We start from the raw sequence: 21646 nt of genomic DNA, 5'->3' as shown, positions 1-21646 counted from the left end.
CTCTCCAGGAAGAAGAGAAGACAGGCCTGCTTCTCTTCCTGCCTGTGGGATGCCGTGTGAGCCGTACCGTGGGGACCCCAAAGAGACAAGTGCGAGGACAAATGCGAGTGTGAGACTGGGGGGCGGGGTGGTGGGTAAGGTGGAGGGAACGTGGGGGGCCCAGGCTGCTGAAATTAGACAAGCCTACAGCCTTTGGACTTCTCGACCTGTGAGTCGGGTGGAATCACCTTCGGCTCGGTTTTCTCCTGCTGGGACCACATGTGTCCCTCTGGTCATAGGCTGAGAAGGCAGGTCTCCCTCACGGCCGGTGCCGATGCCCCTGGTCCCCTCTCTGCCCTCGCCGGGCCTGTGTTGATGAAATGGGGGTGGGAGACGCTGGGGGCGGGGGGCGGGGAGGGGAAGGCAGTCAACCCCGCCAGGACCAGTCCTCTTGTATTTCCACGGATATTTCTTGGCATTGGGCAGATATTGAACAGGCTGCACAGGATTTACAGACACAGTGACAGCTACGGGGACACCAGCGGGGCCCAGTTTACCAACGGCAGCTGCACCCGCTGAATCTACCTGGAGCCGAGTGCGGAACACCGCGGGCAGCCACGGGGGGCTCTCAGGGGCCAACAGACAACTCCAAGGATTCCGTTTATTTGATCATTTTAATACAGGAAATGCCAGACCAATCAACGGGAGGACAGCCCTTGCACAGACGCCTGTGTTCACTACGTGGACGGGAGGGTCTCCACAGCACGGGGGCACGCATGCATTTCCTCTGACACGGGCGGATGGAGAGCGCATAAATACCACAAGATAACCAGGTTCGGGGCCGGGCGCGGGGGGCGGGAGGGGAGACCACAGGCCACGAGGGAACCACGCTTCACAGGCAACGGAGGCATGAAATACGGGACCTACACGGGACATTGCACCTCACCATGGGCATAATTTATGTATCAAAAGAAAGGAGGCCATAGTATGCGTACGTGCGAGCAGCTCTGATCGGAGGCCACGGACGAGCGAGGTGGAGCCATGCACGGGGGAGGGCTTGCCCGTCTCCTCCCCCTCCGTTCTTGTCCCCGGCTTTCCCACGGTCACCCGCGATCGCGAGATGGATGAGCCCGCCTTGTCTCCATCTTGGGAAGTCCCATCAGTGTCCTCAGCCGCGTGCCCTGGGCTCCCTGGGGCGGGGAGGCACCCCGGAATCGAGAACTATGAGCCCCGCGTGTAAACACCTGCCCGGGCGGCGCCCTGGGGGCCGGGCCGGGGCAGGAGGAGGCCGGGGGGAGGGGGGAGGCGCAGCCGCCAGGCCGGGCAGGTGCCGCGTGTCGCCCGGGGCCCCGGCCGGGAGAGCAGGAGTGGCGGAGGAGAGGCATCCACTTTTGCAAGCAAAGCTGAAACGGCGAGGCAGAGCCTGTGTTTCTCTGCAACCTTCCGGACGCCGGGTCCCTCAGAACTGACTGGCGCTGCTGGGGTCACACTGTAACAAGCGGACGATGGAGGGGTCGCTCTTGGCACCTTTAATGAACTCTTCCAGGGACAGTTTGCCTGTGGGACGGCAGAGAGGAGATACGGGGAGGGGGTGAGCCAGTGCCCGGTGCCCCTCGCGCTTCCAGAGGTCACGGAGACGGCTCCCGGGTCCGGGACGCCCCCTCTGGTCTAAGTCTCGCACCTTCTCGAAGCGGGGCCCAAGGGAGGCTCCGCTCCCTTCGCAGGCACTCCTGGAAACTCCCGTTTTGCTGTCACCGCTCGCTGCAAAGCACGGGGCAGCTTAAGGGGCATATCCAGTAAGACGGGAGCTGTGGCTTGTGGGGCAATTTAAATCCTTTTAGCAGTCACCCCAGGCTTTTACGTAAGCAAGCCGTGAGCTGTGCAGAAAGAACACGGTCTCCGCCTCTCACCCATAACTACTTCAGAGCCGAGGGGAGCACGGCTGGGTGGGTGGGTGGGTGGAGGGCAGCCGGGGGTCCCCGGGCACTGCCCGGCCTCCGCTTGGCTGGCAGACCGGCTGGTTGCTGCTGTACTGTCACCCTTTGGGGTGGGGGACTCGAGGAGACCCGCCTTGCCAAGCGTCCAGCCGGCCCTCCCCCACCCTCTGTCCCTCCCGCACCGCCGAACCTGCCACTGTTGGGACGAAGAGATAGGAACGTGGGTTTGACAACCTCAGTGAGTTCCGGAGAAACCGTGACCCACACGGTCACTGCCCCCCTCTCCCAGGACGCACACGGGCAAGGACGTCGGGGGGAAGCTGGCTGTGCTCTGCCGGCTGATGCTTGGGCAGTCTGCGGCTGTGAGGCCGTGATATGTACCCCGCAGGACAGCAGTAAAGGGAGTAAGGAGCTCGTGGCCCATGCCATGCCACCACGGGCAGGGATCTCCAGCCCCGACCTGACCCAGAGGACACACTCCGCGAGCAGCTTCCAGGAAGCCAAGTGAGGGGTCCGGAGGCGAGGATCCAGCCTCCCAGGCCGAGACCACCTGCCAGCCCCCTGTTGGAGAGGAACGCCCCCTCTTGCGGGTCCCCAGTAGGGGGCAGGCAGACAGGCCCCTTGGGGAGACTAACCAGCCTCTAGGCTCCAGGCTGGGCTGGGAGGCACCCCCTTCAGAGGAGGAGAAACCGTCCAGGACCCTCTGCTTACACGGAGGACAACTGTGTTTTCTTACTCTCCTGATGGCTGGTGGGGACTTTTACCGGCCACTCCCCACCATCTGATGGCTCCGGGGTGGGGGTGGGGGGGGCGGGGAAGCTTCTAAAAGCACAGCCCCTTCCTCCTGGCAGACAGCAGGGCGGGTGAGGGGCTGAGGGGAGCCCTCGGGGGCTCTGGGGGTTCCTGAGCATGATCTGCGTCTCTGGGTCCGTCCGGCAGTGGTCGGGGCGCTCCTGGCACGCGGCCAGTCTCCGTTCACACGTATGGCTGGGCGGGGGGTGTGGACAAGACAGGGTGGTGCTGGAGAAAACCCGTGGGCACCACTGACCCCCGGGGTGGCCGGAAAATAAGACAGAGTGCAGGGCCCCCCAGCTCAAGGGCTGGGCACCCCTGCTTTCGCCCTGATCCCTCCAACACCCACTCTTCCTTCCCTCCCCAGGCCCCAGGGACAGACGGACAGGGGCTCACAGAGGTGCCCGGCCCCACGGTGCACGGACTCAGGTTCACCAACAAGCAGGGAAGGCGCACGGTGCGGGCCCAGCTGGGCCCGGAACGGGTGCGTGGGTCCCGGCAGGGGAGAGGGGCCCAAGGGCGACACTAAGCTTCCTGGGCATCGTCCCATTGAATTCTCACCGCCGCCCGAGCCTGAATTTATCAACCCCATTTCCCAGAGGAGAAAACCAAGGCTCGGGCGAGCCAAGACTCCGTGCAGGTCTGTGGGCATCTGGAGCCTGTGCCTTGCTACCCTGGAGGGTGAAAGACGGGTTTTAAGGGAGCACAAGGGCAATGCCAGGCACAAGGCGGTCTTGTTTGACATGTGGACGCGTTTGGGAAACTTCCCTTGCTGTCCGATGTGTCCAGGGTGCTCTCTGCCGCCTGTGGTCACACCGTAAACGTCATGCCTGGGCTGGCTCAGTCCTCGGACTCATGTGCCAAAAGCGCTTGAGAGTTTACCGAGCACTTCTTCACGCATTCACTGAATTCACTTCACGCATTTAACCTCCAGGATGACAGGGCCGGTAAGAGGCACGGACCCGCCCTTGCAGGGCTACCTCCCCCTGCATGGATCCTACCGAGCCTCAGTGCTGAGGCAGAGGACGACACACGGAGCATGTCCTCCGCGTACGGCCACCACCACTGCCCATCTGTCCCCACCAGTCCTGCTGCAGTATGGCCCCAGGGACCCTGCCACGGCTGTTGCAGGCCACGGGGCACCGGGGAGCCTGGCAGCGCAGGATGACAGCAAAGCAAAGGTTTCCCACCATCCGGGCCCCTTGATGCACCTGCCCCCCGGGTGCCTCCCCCTCCCTGGGACACGCCGATGGGGCTGACGGTCTCCCTCATTTTAGAAGTGAGGGCACTATGGCTCAGGGGCGGGGGATAGGACATGCCTTGAGGACAGAGCCAGGATGCAGGACCGGGTCTCTCTGACTCTGAATCCTGCCTCTTCCCTCAGTACAGCTGCACGAGGCCAGGGGTGGGCTGGGAGAGGCCCGGGAAGCCGCAGAAGGGGCCAACCACATCTTTGCCCTCAGCCACCCTGCACAGACACACGCGCACACACACGCACCCACTCCTTACCGTCATTGTTGGTGTCCATCTGCCGGAAGATCTTGTCCGTTCGTTTCTCCGGGGTGGACTCGTCCTCGGGCATTTTCATCACAGAGGACACCATCTTGTATATAGCCTGTAAAGAGACACGCGGAAGATGTGCTCGGAGATTCTGGAATGTTTCTGGGCAGATGGGGCCGGCGTGAGCTTCCACGCAGCTCACGGCAAGGCGCGAAGAGGTCGGGACGTAGCAGCCTTCGGGACCCTTCCTCAGCTTTCCAGAGGAACGTTTCTAGAATGTTCCACGGTGACTATCGCAGATGGCATGCTGAGCAAAGGAAGCCAGACCCATTTATGTGAAGTTCAAGGGCAGGCAAAACAACTCCACAGTGACAGGGGGCTGAGACTGGGGGGCTGTGTAGGGTGGGAGGTGGGACAGTGCCCGGGGAGGCCCCTGAGGGAGCCTTCTGGGGGGCTGGGCATGTCCGTAACTCACCGAGGGTGGTGGGCACACAGACATATATGTACACGATCCACATGCCGCACAGAAAGCTGTGAGCATCTTAATGTGTGTCATACGTCAGTCTAGAACAGGAAAGATTTAGTCCCTGAAACTCATAGGGAGAAAACCAGCCCCAGAAAGGGGCAGCAGTGAGGTGACACGGGTCTCTCCAGAAGGATAGAAGACCTTCTCTTTAGAGCACTGCCCTCCGTGGGCTCACCACCACCACGGGCCATCCCTGTGTGTCTCTGTCCCGGGGCCCAGCCTGGACACGCGTCCCTGTGCCGTGGTGGGCACAGGCGTGCGTGTGGAGGGGCCACGAGGAGGCCAGCGACCATCAGAGTAACATGCAAGGAGGAAGGGGCTTCCGTGCAAGTGGCCTGACTGATACCCCCATTCCTGAAACAACAGACCAAGAACAGCAAAAGTCTGAGACTTATTATAACTTAAAAGCAGGGCACTAAAAACACAAAAACAAAACCCAAAAAAGAATGGTCCTGAGTGAGTTTTCCCATATGTATTATGTTCCCCTGCTCCTTGCCCCCTCTCTGTTTTCAGGGCAGGGGCAGGCCTGGCCTGGTCCCGTCTCCCACCAGCCTCACGGCCCAGGTGAGCTGTGCCACACGGGTGTGCATCTTCCTGAGACAGGACACCCTCCTGGGCTCGGGCCACCCCTCCTGCCCAAGTGCAGAGCCAAAGGCAGCACCAAGCCCCTCCAAGGACTTCTTAGGTAGGCTTCTGAAGGACTTAAAACAACAGTCCATTCTGGGGCAGCTGGGAGGCTCACCCGGTTAAGCATCCGACTTCGGCTCAGGTCAGGATCTCGAAGTTCATGGGTTCCAGCCCCTCGTCGGGCCCTGTGCTGACAGCTCAGAGCCCGGAGCCTGCTTCGGATTCTGCGTCTCCCTCGCTCTCTGCCCCTCCCCTGCTCACACTCTGTCTCCCTCTCTCTCTCAAAAATAAGTAAACATGAAAAAAAATTTTTTTTTTCTTAAATTCAAAACACCAGTCCGTTCTGCGAAAGATGGAGGGATGGGTATCCCACCTGGCAAGCTGAGGAGCTATGCGAGGGGACAGGGGAAGGGCAAGCCTGGTTGCAAAAGGGCTGACGGGTAGGGCGTGATGAAGACATTCCGGGGAGACAGATTTCTTACTTCTCCCACCCCTTATAGCTACGGACCGGAAGCGACGAATGGACCACAGAGTTCCCCAAACCTGTGTCGATTTATTCTTTGTGAAGACCACCTATTTGAGAAATGGGTGAAGACCACCTATTGAGAAACAGGCCACTCGTGGCCGGTTTGATGCTCTTTGCTCAAGACTTCGTTCCTGAGCTAAGAAGCTGCTTTCTTCCACGTAGAGAACGCCTCTTCTGGGGAATTCTAGAACCGGCTCCCCCAGGCTCCAGGAGAGGGGGCACAGGGGGGGCACCAGGAAGGAGCAGCTCCAGGGTCCCTCTGGCGAAGTGAACAAAACTTGGTTTCTTTCTGGAAAACAGCCTCACTTGCCAGAGCTCCTGACAGGCGCGAAGGTGAGGCGAGAAGGTCTCATGAAGAGGTGTTCCTCCTGCGTCTGACTTATTCCGGGGCCACTAACGCTTCCGTTCTGCTTTACAACTGCGCGTTCCCGGGGACATTACAAGCTGCCCGTTGCGTTCTCGAATACGGGGATTCGAAAAGGTCTCCAACAGGCGCCTTCTGCCAGTATCAAGGGACCCCTCAATTGTAATTTTCAGCTCTGTTCTTTCTTAGGGCATCACCTCTCCGAGCCTCAGATTTTGTGAAATGCAGAGAAGGGCGCTGGCACACAGGGTCGTGAAGAAACAGATCAGAGCCCTTAGGCCCCGGGCCTGACGCATACAAGCAACTGATCGAGAAACCCGGGCTCTTATCATTCCTATTGCAAGGCCCCGCCGGGTTAGGTGACAGCCGGGCACCTTCAAAAGCGCACGGTGCGGGGTGGGGGAGGGGGCACCCTGGCCGAGAATGACCCAACGCGACCGCCACACGCGTGGGGGGGGGGCGGGCCCGGCGTGGCACGGAGCTGTACCTGCACGATCTCCAGCATCTCGCTGCGGCTGATGTAGCCGTTGCCGTCCAGGTCGTACATGCTGAAGGCCCACTTGAGCTTCTGCTCCAGCTTGCCCCGCGAGGTGACGCTCAGCGCGATGATGAACTCCCGGAAGTCGATGGTGCCGTCCCCGTTGGTGTCGAAGGTGCGGAAGACGTGCTCGGCGAACTTGGAGGCGTCGCCGTAGGGGAAGAAGTTGGCGTAGATCTTCTTGAACTCGTCCACGGTCAGGTGGCCGGTGGGGCAGTCCTTGAGGAAGCCCTTGTACCACTCCTGCAGCTCGTGGTCGGTGAACTCCGTGTTCTCACGCAGGTCCTGCAGCACCTCGGGCCGCAGCTTGCTATTCTGTTTGCCCATGGTGGCCGGCGGCTACACCTGCAAGACAGGGCCATCAGCCGGGGACACCCGGGGCCCGTCCCCCCCACCACCCCCCCCCCGCCCGCCGCCTGCAGCCACCGTGGGGCGGCCGAGAAACTCCCCTGCGTGTCGCGCACGGAGGGCTGGAGACGCCACCACCGCGCGTGGGAGGTCTCCGCCCGTCTAGGACACCCTGCAGGAAGGTGGACCCTGAGTCCCGCACCCCTGGCAAAGCCGAGCTGCCCCATGCTTGCAGCGAAAGACACATTCTGACTTCCGGAATGTGGAAATGACTCTGTGTGTGTGTGTGTGTGTGTGTGTGTGTGTGTGTGTGTAGGGGGGATCGCAACTTAAAATCAGCGGAATGAGGTGCCTATCAGGTGTCCACTGGGTCTGTACAAGAGTTGAGGATTCAGTCCTCACCCTCCTGACGAAGGTCCTGCCACGTGGAGCGCACCCCCGGACCCCGGGGTCTGAATAGTTCTTTCTTTCCTCTCTCAGGCACCGCCTTCCGGCTTTCCCCTCAGAACAGGTGTCCAGAAACTTTTCAGGAGTCCCCTCTCTGTTTTGCCTCTGAGAAACTCCCGGGGACAGGGGGCGGGGGGCGGGGTGGAACTAGAAGGGGCCCGGGACAGTCCTCGATTCTCAAATGCCACCCGTAAGCGACCAGGCACCCGTGGGAGCACAGAACCTGCTCCCCCCAGCAGTTTCCCACCCAGCCTGCACAGAAGACCGGTCCTGGGGTGGTGTCACTATTAGACACGGACACAGCTGTCACCTCACGGCCTCATTTTATTTCCTGCCTCTGGCAGTAACACACGAACATGGCTTCATCATTTTTCGAGCACGAAGGAAAACACAGTGAGAGGAAGATGTCTCCTGCCCCAGTCCCAGAGGGGACCACTCTGAACGGCTTGTGTGTTTGTAAGCTCTGAACAGTATGCACCGAATCCCCATCAGGAAGGGGAACAGATGTGGTTCATCTCGTCTCCCCGGCATTTCCTCCTTCGTCCCCTCCTGGGCTTTATTGGTTTTATGACACATATCCCTGTTTTTACTTGTTATCTTTATAACTCTAAATTATACACTTCAAGTTCCCTTCCTAACTCCTATGGAGGGCGGTTTGGCAATGTCTTTCAAAATTGCAAACACCCAGCTATCCCATTTTGAGGAACGTCGCTAAAGACACTTCGACCTGTGCGAACAGCCCGTGCACGCTGCTGCTTCCTGAGCCGCTGTCTGTAATAATAACGCAGGCCTCCGTCATCACGTACCGAGAAGCAGCGATCAAGACGCATTAAAAAACAATTTTTTTTAATGTTTATTTATTTTTGAAACAGAGAGAGACAGGGAGTGAGCGGGGCAAGGGGCAGAGAGAGAGGGAGACACAGAATCCAAAGCAGGCTCCAGGCTCCGAGCTGTCAGCCCAGAGCCCGACGTGGGCTCGAATTCACAAACCATGAGATCGTGACCTGAGCCGAAGTCGGACGCTTAACTGACTGAGCTGCCCAGGCGCCCCTCAAGATGCATTTTTCTTCCAACGTTTTTTTTTTTTTTTTTTTTTTTTTTATTTATTTTTGGGACAGAGAGAGACAGAGCATGAACGGGGGAGGGGCAGAGAGAGAGAGGGAGACACAGAATCGGAAACAGGCTCCAGGCTCCGAGCCATCAGCCCAGAGCCTGACGCGGGGCTCGAACTCACGGACCGCGAGATCGTGACCTGGCTGAAGTCGGACGCTTAACCGACTGCGCCACCCAGGCGCCCCTCAAGATGCATTTTTAAGTGAAAGGAGAAAGTTCAGAGCAGCTACCTAGTTTGCTACCATTTGTGAAAAAAGAAAACACTATTTGTGTGCATGTTTCTGTGTCTGGAAGGACCTATTTAGGACATAACACCAGCCAGAGAGAGACGGCTGACGGCCAAGAGCCGGACGGGGAGTTTTTACCGTAAATCCTTTTGCAGAAATTTTAAAATGCCAAACTCTGTGTATGTATTTTCTATCCGAAAGCTAAATATACAAAAATAAAAATAACCAAACCTCTATTTCTTGGTCAAGCACCTTGACTCTTGGTTCTCTCTCCATAAGATCAAGCTATCAGTCCCGCCGCTCCTTCCTTCCTTATCAGCTTCTGTCGTGGGCACTGGTATTTTGACAGAGTCAGGGTTTACAGTCTCTTTCTGTTTTCTTACCTATAGGTTGGCCCTAAACAGTGGACACCAGCAAGTGCCTGAGTAAGTTGGCTGTCAGCTTCCTGGTTAGGACAGGCAATGTCAAGGGCAGGACCAATGCAGGGGGATCTGATTCTGCCCCACCCGAGTCCACCATGAGGTCACCTCGCCAACTGCAGTGTGTTCTAGAACGAGGCCACAGGGTCCAGATGGGGGATCTCCCGTGCCTCCACTGGCCAGCTCTCTGACCCACCCCAGGGATTGGGGTGGCGTGAGCCTCCTAGCACGCTCTGGGAGGCCCCCCAAAAGTTCGGGTGCTAACATATAGCTGATTCAACTTCCGGTCCTTTTGGAAATTCAGATGTTTTCCACGACCACTGTGGTTTCTACGTTAAAAAAAAAAACAAAAAAGTGAAAATCGAAACATCAGACACCAAAATGTCTGACAGAAGAAGACAGACAATCAAGACACCCGTTAACATCTCTGTCCTGTTGGAAAAAGCTCTAAGCCAGCTTTGGAGATGTGGGCTCCCTCTGGATTCTGCGTTTTTTACGATCGCTCTTGGGGCCCCAGCCAGACGAGCTCCCGGGTCCTTCCAGGTGTCACCCTGGAGGGCCTGATGACGGCACACCAGGATGGCTCTGTGCCCAGAGAGCCCTGCCGGGCGGGCAGGGCCCCGTGCCCCAGAACTGTGAGCGCAGGATGCCCGGGGCGGCTCAGCGTGGCAGGTCTGTCTCCTCAGGCGCCCTCACGTTATGGTTGACACCCCCAACAAAACAAACAAACAAACAAACCAAAAAAGATGCTGAGGTTTTAAGCCCTAGGACCTGTGACTATAACATTATTTAGAAACGGGGATGTAGGAAGTTAGGATGAGATTATTGGGGTGTCCTTAGAAAAAGGTGACAGTTGGGTACAGACAGTACAGAAGGAAGCCACGTGGAGAAGACAGAGCCATCCACAAGCCCAGGAACACCGGAGGTTTCCAGAAGCCAGAACAGATGCTTCCCTACAGCCTTCAGAGGCCCCTGCCCACACCTTGACTCCCAGCCTCCAGGGCTGTGAGGGAATACGTTCCTGCTGTTTAAGCTGCCTGGTCTGTGGGACCTTGTTAGGGCAGCCTGAGCTGACAGACACCAGGGGGGGTGCGCATGTGCATGGCTCTGCTGGGTCAGGCACCCCTCAGCCCCACAGATGAAGCCCCTTGCCCACCAGACCCAAGGATGGGAGCTGAGGGCACAGGAGAAGCCGCCTGGGCCTCAGGCCAGGTGCCCATCCTTCTCTGCCCATCCACGGGCTCGCCTGGCACTCCAAGGCGGGGACCAGATCCAGGCAGCCCCGGGTGTGACCCCGACACCCGTCCCCTGAGGCTGGTCCCCTCACTGAGGCACCTCTTGCCCACGCCAGCCTCCTGGGTGCCGTGTTCTCGCACACGCACGTGCACACACACAGGGGGAACTCGAGTCCGGGAGGCCCCTGGTGCCGCGTGGGGCCCCCCGAGGGTGACTCTGATGAAGCTACACTAGCCACCGAGTGGGCAAACCAGGCAGCAGGCAGGGCCCTCGGAGCTCAGAGCCGTGGACGCCCTCTGTGCTGTCCCCAGCGAATTCTCCCTGCTGCCGTCAGGATCCCTTTAGTAACCTGCTCACCTCACGCCTGCCTCTGTCCGTTCTGTTTGTTTTTTTAATTTAAAAAAATTTTTTTTTAACGTTTATTTATTTTTGAGACAGAGAGAGACAGGGCATGAAGGGGGGAGGGTCAGAGAGAGAGAGGGAGACCCAGAATCCGAAGCAGGCTCCGGGCTCCGAGCTGTCAGCACAGAGCCCGACGCGGGGCTCGAACTCACAGACCGCGAGATCGTGACCCGAGCCAAAGTCGGCCGCTTAACCGACTGAGCCGCCCAGGCGCTCCTGTCCATTCTGTTTAAACAGCCTCCCGGCCTCCTCCATATCCTGTCACTCAGGACTTCTGAACGGCAAACTCTGGACTGCAGAACTTTTAGGCCGGTGGCCCGGCAGGTCGCCTGCGACTCCCAGGGTGGGGTGACTCACTGTGTGGCTTCTCCAAGGCAGCCCCACCTCTCTGTGTCTGCAGAGCAAGGAGGTGGGTGACGGGCCTCGGAGCAGCACCCGACCCAGGGCTCCCAGCCGTGACCTACCCACCCCCGCCCCGGCCAAGACTTCACACACTTCCGGCCCGGTGTTACCTGTGCTTGAAAAAGGGCTCATCTTCCATTTCCCTCATCAGTTCGGCTGCTGTTAAACCCTCAGCTTTTCCATGCTCCTCGTAAACTGGGGAGGTCTCCCGGCCAGCGTCCGGAGGGTGGAGAACACGGGCCTCCCCCCCCCAACGCGCACAGCGGGCGGCACCTCGGGTGGCTTCGTCTGCACCTGCTTCCCTCGCTTCCCCCGCCCCTGACATCCTCACAGGGGACGGCGTAATGCGGTGTGTGGCCAGGGAGGACCAGCGCGAGCAGGACGGGACAGCCGCTGCTCTAGACCCGTGTGACCCGAATTCACCTGGGAATGTGACTGTATTCCGAGACCGGGCCTTTAAGAGATAATTAAGGTAAAATGAGGTCACTGGGGTGCGTCCTAATCCAATCTGCCCGGTGTCCTTAGAAGAGGGGCTTGGGACACAGACGGAGGGAAGGCCGCGTGAGGTCACAGCAAGACAGCCGTCTCCAAGCCAAGGGGAGGCCTCGGAAGGAACCGAACCTGCTGACGCCTTGATCTCAGACCTCTGGCCTCTGGGGCCGTGAGAAAATCAATTCCTGCTCTTGAAGCTGCCCGGTCCTTGTTACTTTGTTGCGAAAGCCCTGGGACACTAAGACAGCTGTCCCTGGGCACTGACCTGAGCAACAACAGTGGGGCAGAACCCCGTGCCGGGCACCGTGCGGTTCCCCCAACCTCACTCCTGAGCACCAGCAGCAGGGACAACCAGAAGGTCCATGGACTGTGGGACAATTGGCTTACTGTCGGGCCCTTCGCGTACATCAGTCCCACCTTACCAGCGGGGAACCAGCCCTAGAGGCCCGGGAGGCGAAGGCAGCACTCGGCTCAAGCCCCACATCTTGCTGAGGGCAGCCCGGGGGAGGTGGGTCCACATGGCCCCGCAGGGCAACACGGTCACAAACAGCCACCTTGGGTCGTTAATGGCACATCCTTTGCCCTGATTAGCAACCCTGCCCTTTTCACCAGGGAAACAAGCGGGCTTCTGTGAAGTGCTAGGCTCTGAGGGCTCAGGATCGGTCCCTTTAGGACCCACTCACCTCCCTGAACACCAAATCGCCCCTCCGAACAATGCTATCAGTTTGCCTCAGAACGCGTGTGTGATGTATACACTCACAGACCCCACAGAAATGCCAAATTCCTCGCACCTCCTCTGCCCGAGGTAACAGGTGTTTATGGAAAGGAAGGTACCAGATCCGGGAGAGGGACGAGGCCGGTCAACCCAAAGCTAGAAGGTCACAGGCAGAGGGCACGGTGATGTGCCTGGGGAGCAACTTCGTGCGTGGCCAGACCCTTCCCCAGTGTGTCACCTTCGGGTGACACACAAGACTGAGAATCCGGACTCCCAGCCCCTCCCTCTCCATGGGCTTCCTGAGTATCACGACAGTGTGGTGTGAGGGGGCCTCCTTCCAGGACTAGGGCTCCTTCCCGCTCTGATAGTCTAAGACCCCTGGGTCTAGAGGTCCAGGCCGAAGATTCCTATGCCTGGAGCTGAGGTAGGGAAGGCTCTCCTCCCAAGAGGTGACCCTCTCTGAAGAAAGGCATCGAGTCCTGGAAGGTGGTACAGGATTCCCTGGAAGAATCTGGAAACGTGTGGTCTACAGATCTGTGTGCCTCATCACACCCCACACCGTGTCCTGAGCCATTTAATTGTGGGGATGCTTGCCCACACGTGTCCACCAGCCGGTGTTCTGCTCCCCCAAATCCCAAGCCCAGGAGTGCAGGCCGCCCCGGCTCTCAGCCTGTTCTCGGGGCCTGGTGCCAGGCTGGGTGCACCGGGGGGGGGTGTGTGTGTGCGTGCGGTCTGTTCCAGCCCATCCGGCCCTCCGAATGTGCACCCTGGTTCTCAGCGCTCTGGGCTGCTTATGGCACAGGCTCCTATGGATGGGGCACAAGATGTAATGTGACGGGGTGGGGGGATGCTCCAGGGAGGAATCACTCCTTTTCCATGGAGGGGACAAGACAGTTTGCCTAGGAAGACAGCATGTGGAATCAAAACTTAGGCCACCTCGGGGCACCTGGGTGGCTCAGTCAGTTAAGCGGCCGACTCTTGATTTCGGCTCAGGTCATGACCTGACGGTTCGTGAGTTCAAGCCCCGTATCGGGCTCTGCACTCACAGCGAGGAACCCGCTTTGGATCCTCTGTCTCCTTCTCTCTGCCCTTCCCCTGCTTGCATTCTCCTCTCTCTCTCTCTCTCTCTCAAAAATAAATAAATGTAAACAAACAAACTCAGGCCACCTCTAGGGAGCACACACCGGACACTAGGGCACTGGGAAGGTGGGGGTCATGCTTGGCCAGGCCGGGAGAAGGCAACGTCATCTCTGTCTTAGAGACAAAGAAGTGAGGCTTCCATGGGGCACGTGCTTGTCTGTGACCTTCCCCTTTCATTGCCCAGGTCCATGGGCGGTGATGGAGGCCGCCACGGTGCCCCCAGCTGGCATCCACTCCGCCATGAAGTAAGCCCATGAATACGAAATAAATCTCCCCGTGCACTGCCAGTCCCTCACCGGACCGGCTCACATGTGCTTACCAAAGACTCGGACGAAACGGTTAATACCAAGAGCCTCGTTTTAGCTCTCTCCCGGAGGCTCTCAGCCCAAAGCAAGCGGCCTCGCAGGGACCAGGGACAGCGGAACCCTGCATGCACGGTGACCTCTCTCTTACTAATTAAGCCAAGGCACCAACCTTATTGACGACTGGCCGGCTGGAAAGACAGACGACAAAAAGCCAGCGTTTCTGCAAAGACAAAGCCATCACCCCCATTTCCCAGCAGCAACGTCCCCTCCCTCCCCCGGCCCCGGTGGCCAGGCAAACAAACACCCAACCCTCATCGGTAGACCAGAAAATCTCACTCTCCTCTCCACTGACGGATGGGGTGAAGAACGGACGTGCCAGGAAGGCTGATCAATTTGGGATCAGAGCCACCTCTCACTTGGCTTGAAAAGCCTCGTGGCCACGCAGGGCTTGGATCAGACAGGCAACGGCCTTTCGAGCATGTCAAAGATGACATTTTAATTCACAGCAATGAAGGAACGGGGAGGGGGTTAATGTAGCGCTTACGCCCATCTCTCTGGCTCTCGGTGACTCTGTTATTGTTTTTAATGTGCTAAATTAAAAAACAAAAAAAAAAAGCACGCATGTAGCTGGGGAACCCTAGGAAAATATTTAACCCCAAGTAGGTCCTGCCAGCAAATTAAAGCCTTTTTAATGGCAGAGTTCTACCAACCGCCTGGTGAGGCTCTTGGGAACCAAGGGCTCGAATGTGCCATTAATCACAGCTCCACGCTGGCTGATGGCGTGGGTCACATTTCATCCATTGCTTTAAAATGCTTTCAAGTGAGATCTCCAGAGCTCACTGGGCCATGCAGATTTACAAACACTTGGAGAGAGACAGACGGGGAAAGGCTGGAGGAACCAAGTCCTTACAAAAGGCCAATGCTCCGGGTGAGGCTGGGAGGGCGTCTGCTGCGAATCTGAACTTCAAGGGACCAGAGGGCTTTTGGGGATGGCTGCTTCCTCTGTCTGGGGTAGAGCAGGAAAGCAGGGGCTGGAGGGACAAGCAGAAAACAGGCGATTTGTGCCGTTTCCCATGCAGCATAAGACCTGGTTCTTTCTCCTGGTGACCCATTAACAAACGGACTAATGCCGAGAATCCGTCCTTCTTGTCTCCAAGTAAGCGGGTCAGAGGCAAGCCGCATGCAGCCTTGGTTTCTAGCGCAGCTGCTCTGGGGAGGGGCCAGTCCTGTCCCAAGGGGTCTGTGACTGCTGTCAGAACCAAAGCAAGGGAACGGCGCGCTTTGGGGCGGCTCAGGCTGCAACGCGGCTGGGCGGACGCTAGAGGGCGCAGGCAGGCAGGCTCCTCGGACCGAAATGGAGACCCCGCCTTCCCGACCCCGCCCCCCACACCAAGCCACCTCCACGTCGCGGGGGGGGGTCTCAGTCTCTCTGTCTATAAGCTAGACACGTCCAACAAAGTAACCACCAGCCACATGTGCCTATTGAGCACGTCAGATGTGGCCCGTCTGAATTCGTATATGTGCCCTAAGAGTATCAAATACACACTGGGTTCTGACAATACATAAAAAATAATGTAAACTATCTCAGAGTCATTTTTCTATCCCGATTACATGTGGAATGATAAACGATACCGTCTGAGATATCGTGAGTTAAATGAGTCATGTTGGTAACGTGAATCTCATCTGTTCCTTTTTACCTTGTTAACGTGGCCTACCAGGAAAGTTAACATTACATATGAATGCGGCCGATTCTGTATTTCTAGTGGCTGCCAGCACTCGGTAGCTCCTTGGGACAGTAGATCTGGGGCCACCAAACAAGAACCCTTGAAGCCCGTTAGCACCCTGTTTACAGGCCCGTTGCAAACTGCCACCCAGCTGGGAGGGGTCTGTTTGTTTCACTCTTAGGTGCCCACAAAAGAAAGGGTGCCCACGGCATTCACATCTCATTCACAAGGACACAAGTGAGTCCCACAAGTTTCAAGACCTCTGCTAGAGGCCAGCTGCAATGACGGCCTACCTAGGTCCTTAAGGTGACGGAGCGGCAGAGAGGGGGTGGTCCTCCTCCACTTCTGGGAGAACAGAAGCCCCTGGGCGACATCTGGGGGAAGAGGCGGTCAGTGACAGACACCCTTGGGAGCGGACAGTTAACAGGGTGTGCCCAGATCCAGATTGAGCTCACTGACTTCCAGGAGCTCATTTTCAGAGGACTTCCTGAAAACCTGCTGCATCCAGTTTGACCGGCTGGATGGGCTCCAGACCCGTGACCTTGATTGAGAACTGAACTTGATTGAGAACCAAAAACCCTCCTGACTTCTGTACCCATCGCCAGCAGCTTAACTCCCCAGGACTTCCTAAAGCTTTAAAATAAAAGGAGGGAAGGAGGGAGCTGGCCAAGGCAGAGAACTCCCCTTCCGGTCCTGAACCTTCCTTTCCACTTAGCCGAGATTGGAATGCCCTAAATGAGGGCTGGGAGACGGGGCAGGGTGGGGGGGAGAAATGGGGGAAAGGAGAGGAAAATCCCCAAGAGAATGTTCTGTCCCTCGGAGAAGCTGCTAATGCCAACAGGAAGAGGAACTGTGTGTGTCCCTCCCTATATACCGTGTGCCTCCGAAAACACTGCTTCATGGCCTCGGCTGCCCAGCAAACTTCTACTCAACCAGCAAAGCCCAACTCGGACGCTCCTTATTCAGGGATGTATGTCCTGGGCCCCGAAAATTGCTCTTCCCTCTGCACCCCCTTCCCATTTTTTAACCTATTTCTAATATGACCTCAGCTTGTGTAACACCGTTTCCTTGTGTCCTTCCTTCATTAGATTGTGAGCTTATTGAGGAAAGAGAATAAATACTTCGTTCATGCCAAACCATGTTCTGGCCCCAAGGCCTTTGCCTTTGCTGTTCCCTTCACCTGGTCTCAAGGCTCACCCCCTCAACGTCCACGTCTTTGCATCTTCTTGGGGGTGCCTCCTCCAAGGAACCCATCTCAAATACATTGGCCCCCCCCACCCCCTGTTCTGTTGCCCAGAACAGGGCCTGGCACACGACTGGTGCTCAATAAATAGATTTGAAATAATGGTTATGTGTCGTTCCAAGGGCCTGGCACGATGCCCGAGTGAATGAGCCGACGAGTGAGTGAATGGGCTTCTTCTAGGACCCTCTTGCTCTAATATTTTGTGACTTCGCCAGTATCCGGGATTCGGGAAGGAACGTATCATGGAACAGGATGGTAAAGTGCTCTCTTGCTTAGGCCTCAAGCTCCAAGAAGGGGCATTCCATAATTCAGACTTGGTATCTTGGAAAGTTCCATTTACTGGCACAGGCACAGCCACAGCAGAGTAGAGGGCCCGCCTTGGGTGTGTCAGGCCAGGGGCTCCCTTCACCAACCCGGTGCCCATCTCCTCCCTCCCCCGTGAACATGCCCCCAGCTCAGTAGGTGGCCCAGGGGCCTTACTGCCGCCCTCCAGCGGGGGTCACCCGAGTGGCGGCGCCCCCCGCCTCGACCCAACATCACTGCCACTTGAGTCTCACGGGGAGGAGCCCTTTGAACTGCTTGCCCAGCGGAGGAAGGTAGGTTAGTGGAACAGACAGAAATGAGCCTCTTGGGAAAGACGGAAGAGGGGAGAGGAAGAGGAAATGCCCAAGAGAACAATCCTCCCCCTTGTAGAATCTGCTAACAACAGGAAAAGAACTCTAGGCAGGATCCAAAACAAGACTGAAAGCCAAAACTGCCACGTATGACCATCCCTGTGTGAGTTTTGAGGCTTATGGGGACAGACCGCTCACCGCCGGGCTGGCATGGGCGGTGAAATTTCTGGATTGGTTCCCTCACCCCAGCAAACGTTTCCGTTTCCCCTCTGTGCCAGGTGTCGGAACACCAGGGCGGACAACACCCCCCAGGAGGGAAAAGGATCCTAGGGGGCAGTGTCCGCACACCCGGGTCAGCGGCACAGCTCCTTGGGAGGCAGAGGGTGCCCTGGGCCAGGCCCAGTCTCCGCGTGCTCCTCTGTCCACGGGACCAGAATGCCCGGTGGGAGGTGGCCGTGCACAAAAGGGCCACGCCGGGCAGCAGGTGCGCAGAAAATAGCCAGCCTGGGCTCTTGCCGGGCTCCCCTGCCTCCCTTACGGCCTCCGCTGTTCTCATAACTTCTCTGGGCCTCAGTTTCCTGAGGAACAGTCCGTACCTGCTGCTGTGGTAGCCGTGAAGATAATGGGAAACTGAAGGGTGTAAAAGGACCGACAACTGGAAAGCATCCGACAAATACTGAGAGGTGACATCACAGCTTGGAGGAGAAAAAAAACGGGTGACGCGCTTAATGAGCTTAATTGCAGTATCGAACAGAACCGGGCTGGAGGCCGAGGCCAAGGCCGGCCGGGGCTCGTGGGCGGCCTGCACTTCTTACGGCCACTTCTCGCCCGCGGGCCCAGCACCAAGCATGAAAACCCGGGATCCCAGCGGCCCAGACACAACCGGTGCGGGTCCGGGTCAGTGAAATTCCAACTCCTGTTCTTCAGAGAAAATGAGAAGAAAAGGACAGAAGAAAAGGACAGGCCTATGACGGCAGGGCAGAGCCCCAGTGGGGGCTGCTCCTTCCCTGCCGGCCGTGGGACACTGTGAGCCCCCCGGGGGAATGGGGAGCCCCTGAGGGAGAGGCTGGGCTCTTCTCTACAGGCCAGATGTCTCCCGGGGACTCAGTTGTGGCTTCTGCCTGGTTCGGGCCCGTGGTGCACGGAGGAGACGGTTTCTGCACAGGACGCACCCCTCAAGGACGGGGAAGCAGCAGGTGCGGAAGGAGAGTTCTGGAATTCGCCCAGAGCAAGCCCCAGTGTTCCGAGGAGGCTGGGCGGCTCAGATCTGCACAGGACAGGGTGTGCACTCACAACACATCCCCACACCGCACCCCTCCACACCCCACGGCGCATACATTATGTATATACCACGCCCCACGCCCATACTGGTGTCCCCCCCCCCCACTGATTGTGCAAAGCCTCAGTCTGTTCCCGGCTCCCATGGAGGAGAACACAGGCCTGGTGGGGCAGGGGTGGGGGGTGCTGACGACGGCCTTTCCAGCACACCAGTGTTTGGGACCATGAGGGCTTCCCTCCTGGGCTCGTTCTTATCTTAGAGAAAAGAGCATGGGCCGCGTTTACCATACACTTACTCACTCCCTCCACCACGTCGGGACCCTCACCCGGTTTAGACTGCACACCGGGACCTCACTGCACACGGGAACCTGAGGACGTCAACAGGGAGCCGCCGTGAGCCTCCCGGGAGCTGGGGACAGGCCCCCAGAGCCGCGAGGCCCCTTCATGAGCAGTGACATAATAACCATATAACATATGGCACCAATAACATCACAGTACTGAACAGTGCAGAACAATATGGAACCAATGGATAGATTAACAAAGGTAGGGTGTGGGGAGGTGGGGCAGCTCGGGGGCAGAAGCAAAAAAATGCCATCAAATCCTAGGAATTCAGACTAATGACTCGAAGGGCAGTTCAAATTTGTCAAGTCTGGGTCAAAAAACGTCTGAAAAGGTACCTCTGAATTCGTTTTCAGGAGAAGGGTAAGGCCCGACCCAGCGCTGTGAGGGAGGCAAGCCGGCATATGTATGAGCAGAGAAGTTAATTGTTATTAGCACAGCGCTCACTCCCAGCCTCGGAGCGGAGTCAGAGGCCTGGAAGGTCATGTGTCTCACAGCCTTGCTTTCCTGTCTGGGAATCAGGACTTTGGGCTGTGTGGACCCCGAGGCATGTTTGAGCCCCAGTGGACACGTCTGCAGCAGCTGGGAAGTCCGCTCGCTTCGCTGGGATGTAGGTCCCTCCCCACGGCAGAGCTCCTGGGGACACGGGTGCCACCAAATGCTGGTTTGGTACCACTCGGGGCTCAGCTCACTAAACCAAAAATTTTTTTCTTTTTCTTTCTTTTTTTTTTTTTTTTTTTAAACTTGGAAGGAATCTGCCAGTGAATCATCATCTCATATGCTATTTGATCCGTGTTTAATGTCTTTGGGAAGAAATAAAAACAGTAAGTCATTCTCAACATCAATGGCATCAGCCCGGCTGCCCCTCGGTGGCCACAGCGACTGCAGCCTTCGGTTGTCATTGGAGCGTGTGTGTATAATCAGGAGTGCAGACAGCTCACAGAAGCTGCCCTTTGCCATTTTTACTCTTTAAAAGAAAAGTTTTTTTTTTTTAGATTTATTCACTTTTGAGAGAGAGAGAGAGGGAGACAGAGCATAAGCAGGGGAGGGGCGGAGAGAGAGAGGGAGACACAGAATCCGAAGCAGGCTCCAGGCTCCGAGCTGTCAGCACCGAGCCTGACGCGGGGCTTGAACTCACGGACTATGAGATCACGACCTGAGCTGAAGTCGGACGCTCAACCGACCGAGCCACCCATGCGCCCCTGCCGGTTTTACTCTTTAAATCACAGCACCAGAAGCCATAGATTCGGCAGGGAGAGTTGAGACCAAGGTACAAACTCACACACAGCCAGTGTCGATCAGCCTGCATTCACAGGGCACGTAGCAGGTGAAAACCACAGCGCTACGTGCTGGGGATACGCAGAAGGAGAAGATGCTTTCGTGCTGCTTATTGTCTGGTTGGGAAGGCAAGGCACGAATGCCTTCCCTCTTTTCTAGGCCGAGTCAGCTCCTACACTAGCCGGACACCGAGCTCCCGTGCCGGCCGGATAAGGGGGCGCAAAAGAAGGCAGCGTTCGGGGAGGAATCGACAGACTTGAGCGTTCGGGCTGCGGCCCACGTCCTTTCCTGCCCTCAACCCCCGAGGACACAGCGTTGAATTCCATTCACCCAGGGCACGGCTGGGAATAAGCCCACAACCGATTAGCACGGTGCGTAAAACACAGGAAGGACACGGTGCTTGGCACTTGGGGAGAAGAAGCAAGTCAGGGAGGGAGGTCAGAAGGTCCGGCTGACACCGCGCCCCCCCCCCCCCCCCCAGGTCCTTCCCAGGCCCAGCCCTTCCACAGTGATCTGCGGCCCACGGAGCCCATCATCCTGGCATTCCAGGCCTCCAAATTTCCCGTCCGTGACTTTCCGACCCAGATAGTCTCTAACTTCAGAGAAAGAGCCAGTCTCCTGGACACGCTATGAGGCCCCAGGCACAGCCACCAGAGCAAACCTTTGTTAAGTATGTTCCCAGGGCGTCCTTCTCAGCTAGAAACCTGCACATACGGCCTGTCAGGTCCAGGAATGTCAAGGGGGCCACAGGACAGAACACGTGCAGTCTGGGCTGATCCGGAAATCCGGGCCTTGGGAAGAGAGGATCGGTGCGGGCCGCCCTGAGACGCCTGTGTCGCAGAGAAGGGAGGCCCTGTGTGGGCTCGGACCGGGCTCAGGGGGTCCCAGCCTAGGTGCCAGCAAGCAGCGAGATCGTGGGGATATGGCTCGATCACCCATCCATTCATTCACTGCGGAGGCTCCTTCTGTGTCCCGCCCTTTGGGCGCTGAGCACAGACTCACTGGCAGGGACGGCCCCCTTTCCACTTGTCTCTGCCTTTCATCTCCACGACACAACGAGAGAGCTACCCACGGCAGAGGCTCAGAGATGCCGACGGGCAGTGAGTTCCTGCCCGGTGCTGGCAGTGCTGATTCG

The 21646-nt window shown here is 57.7% G+C and overlaps 1 protein-coding gene across 1 annotated transcript in view; it reads right to left on the bottom strand.

Annotated features, from left to right (window-relative positions):
• Positions 1-634: 634 nt before the first annotated feature.
• Positions 635-21646, bottom strand: part of HPCAL1 (hippocalcin like 1) — a 105364-nt gene continuing 84352 nt past the window's right edge. The window contains exons 3-5 of the mRNA XM_058682525.1: positions 6739-7134; positions 4218-4323; positions 635-1536 (exon numbers count right to left, since the gene is read on the bottom strand). Coding sequence (XP_058538508.1) covers positions 1439-1536; positions 4218-4323; positions 6739-7116 — 582 coding nt within the window. The 5' untranslated portion in view covers positions 7117-7134 and the 3' untranslated portion in view covers positions 635-1438. The remainder of the gene's footprint in view (positions 1537-4217; positions 4324-6738; positions 7135-21646) is intronic.

The sequence above is a fragment of the Neofelis nebulosa genome, chromosome 9 (assembly GCF_028018385.1).
Source record: "Neofelis nebulosa isolate mNeoNeb1 chromosome 9, mNeoNeb1.pri, whole genome shotgun sequence".
Lineage (NCBI taxonomy): Eukaryota > Metazoa > Chordata > Mammalia > Carnivora > Felidae > Neofelis > Neofelis nebulosa.
Note: the sequence above shows the minus strand (reverse complement) of the source record. Positions and strands in the feature narration are given on the sequence as shown.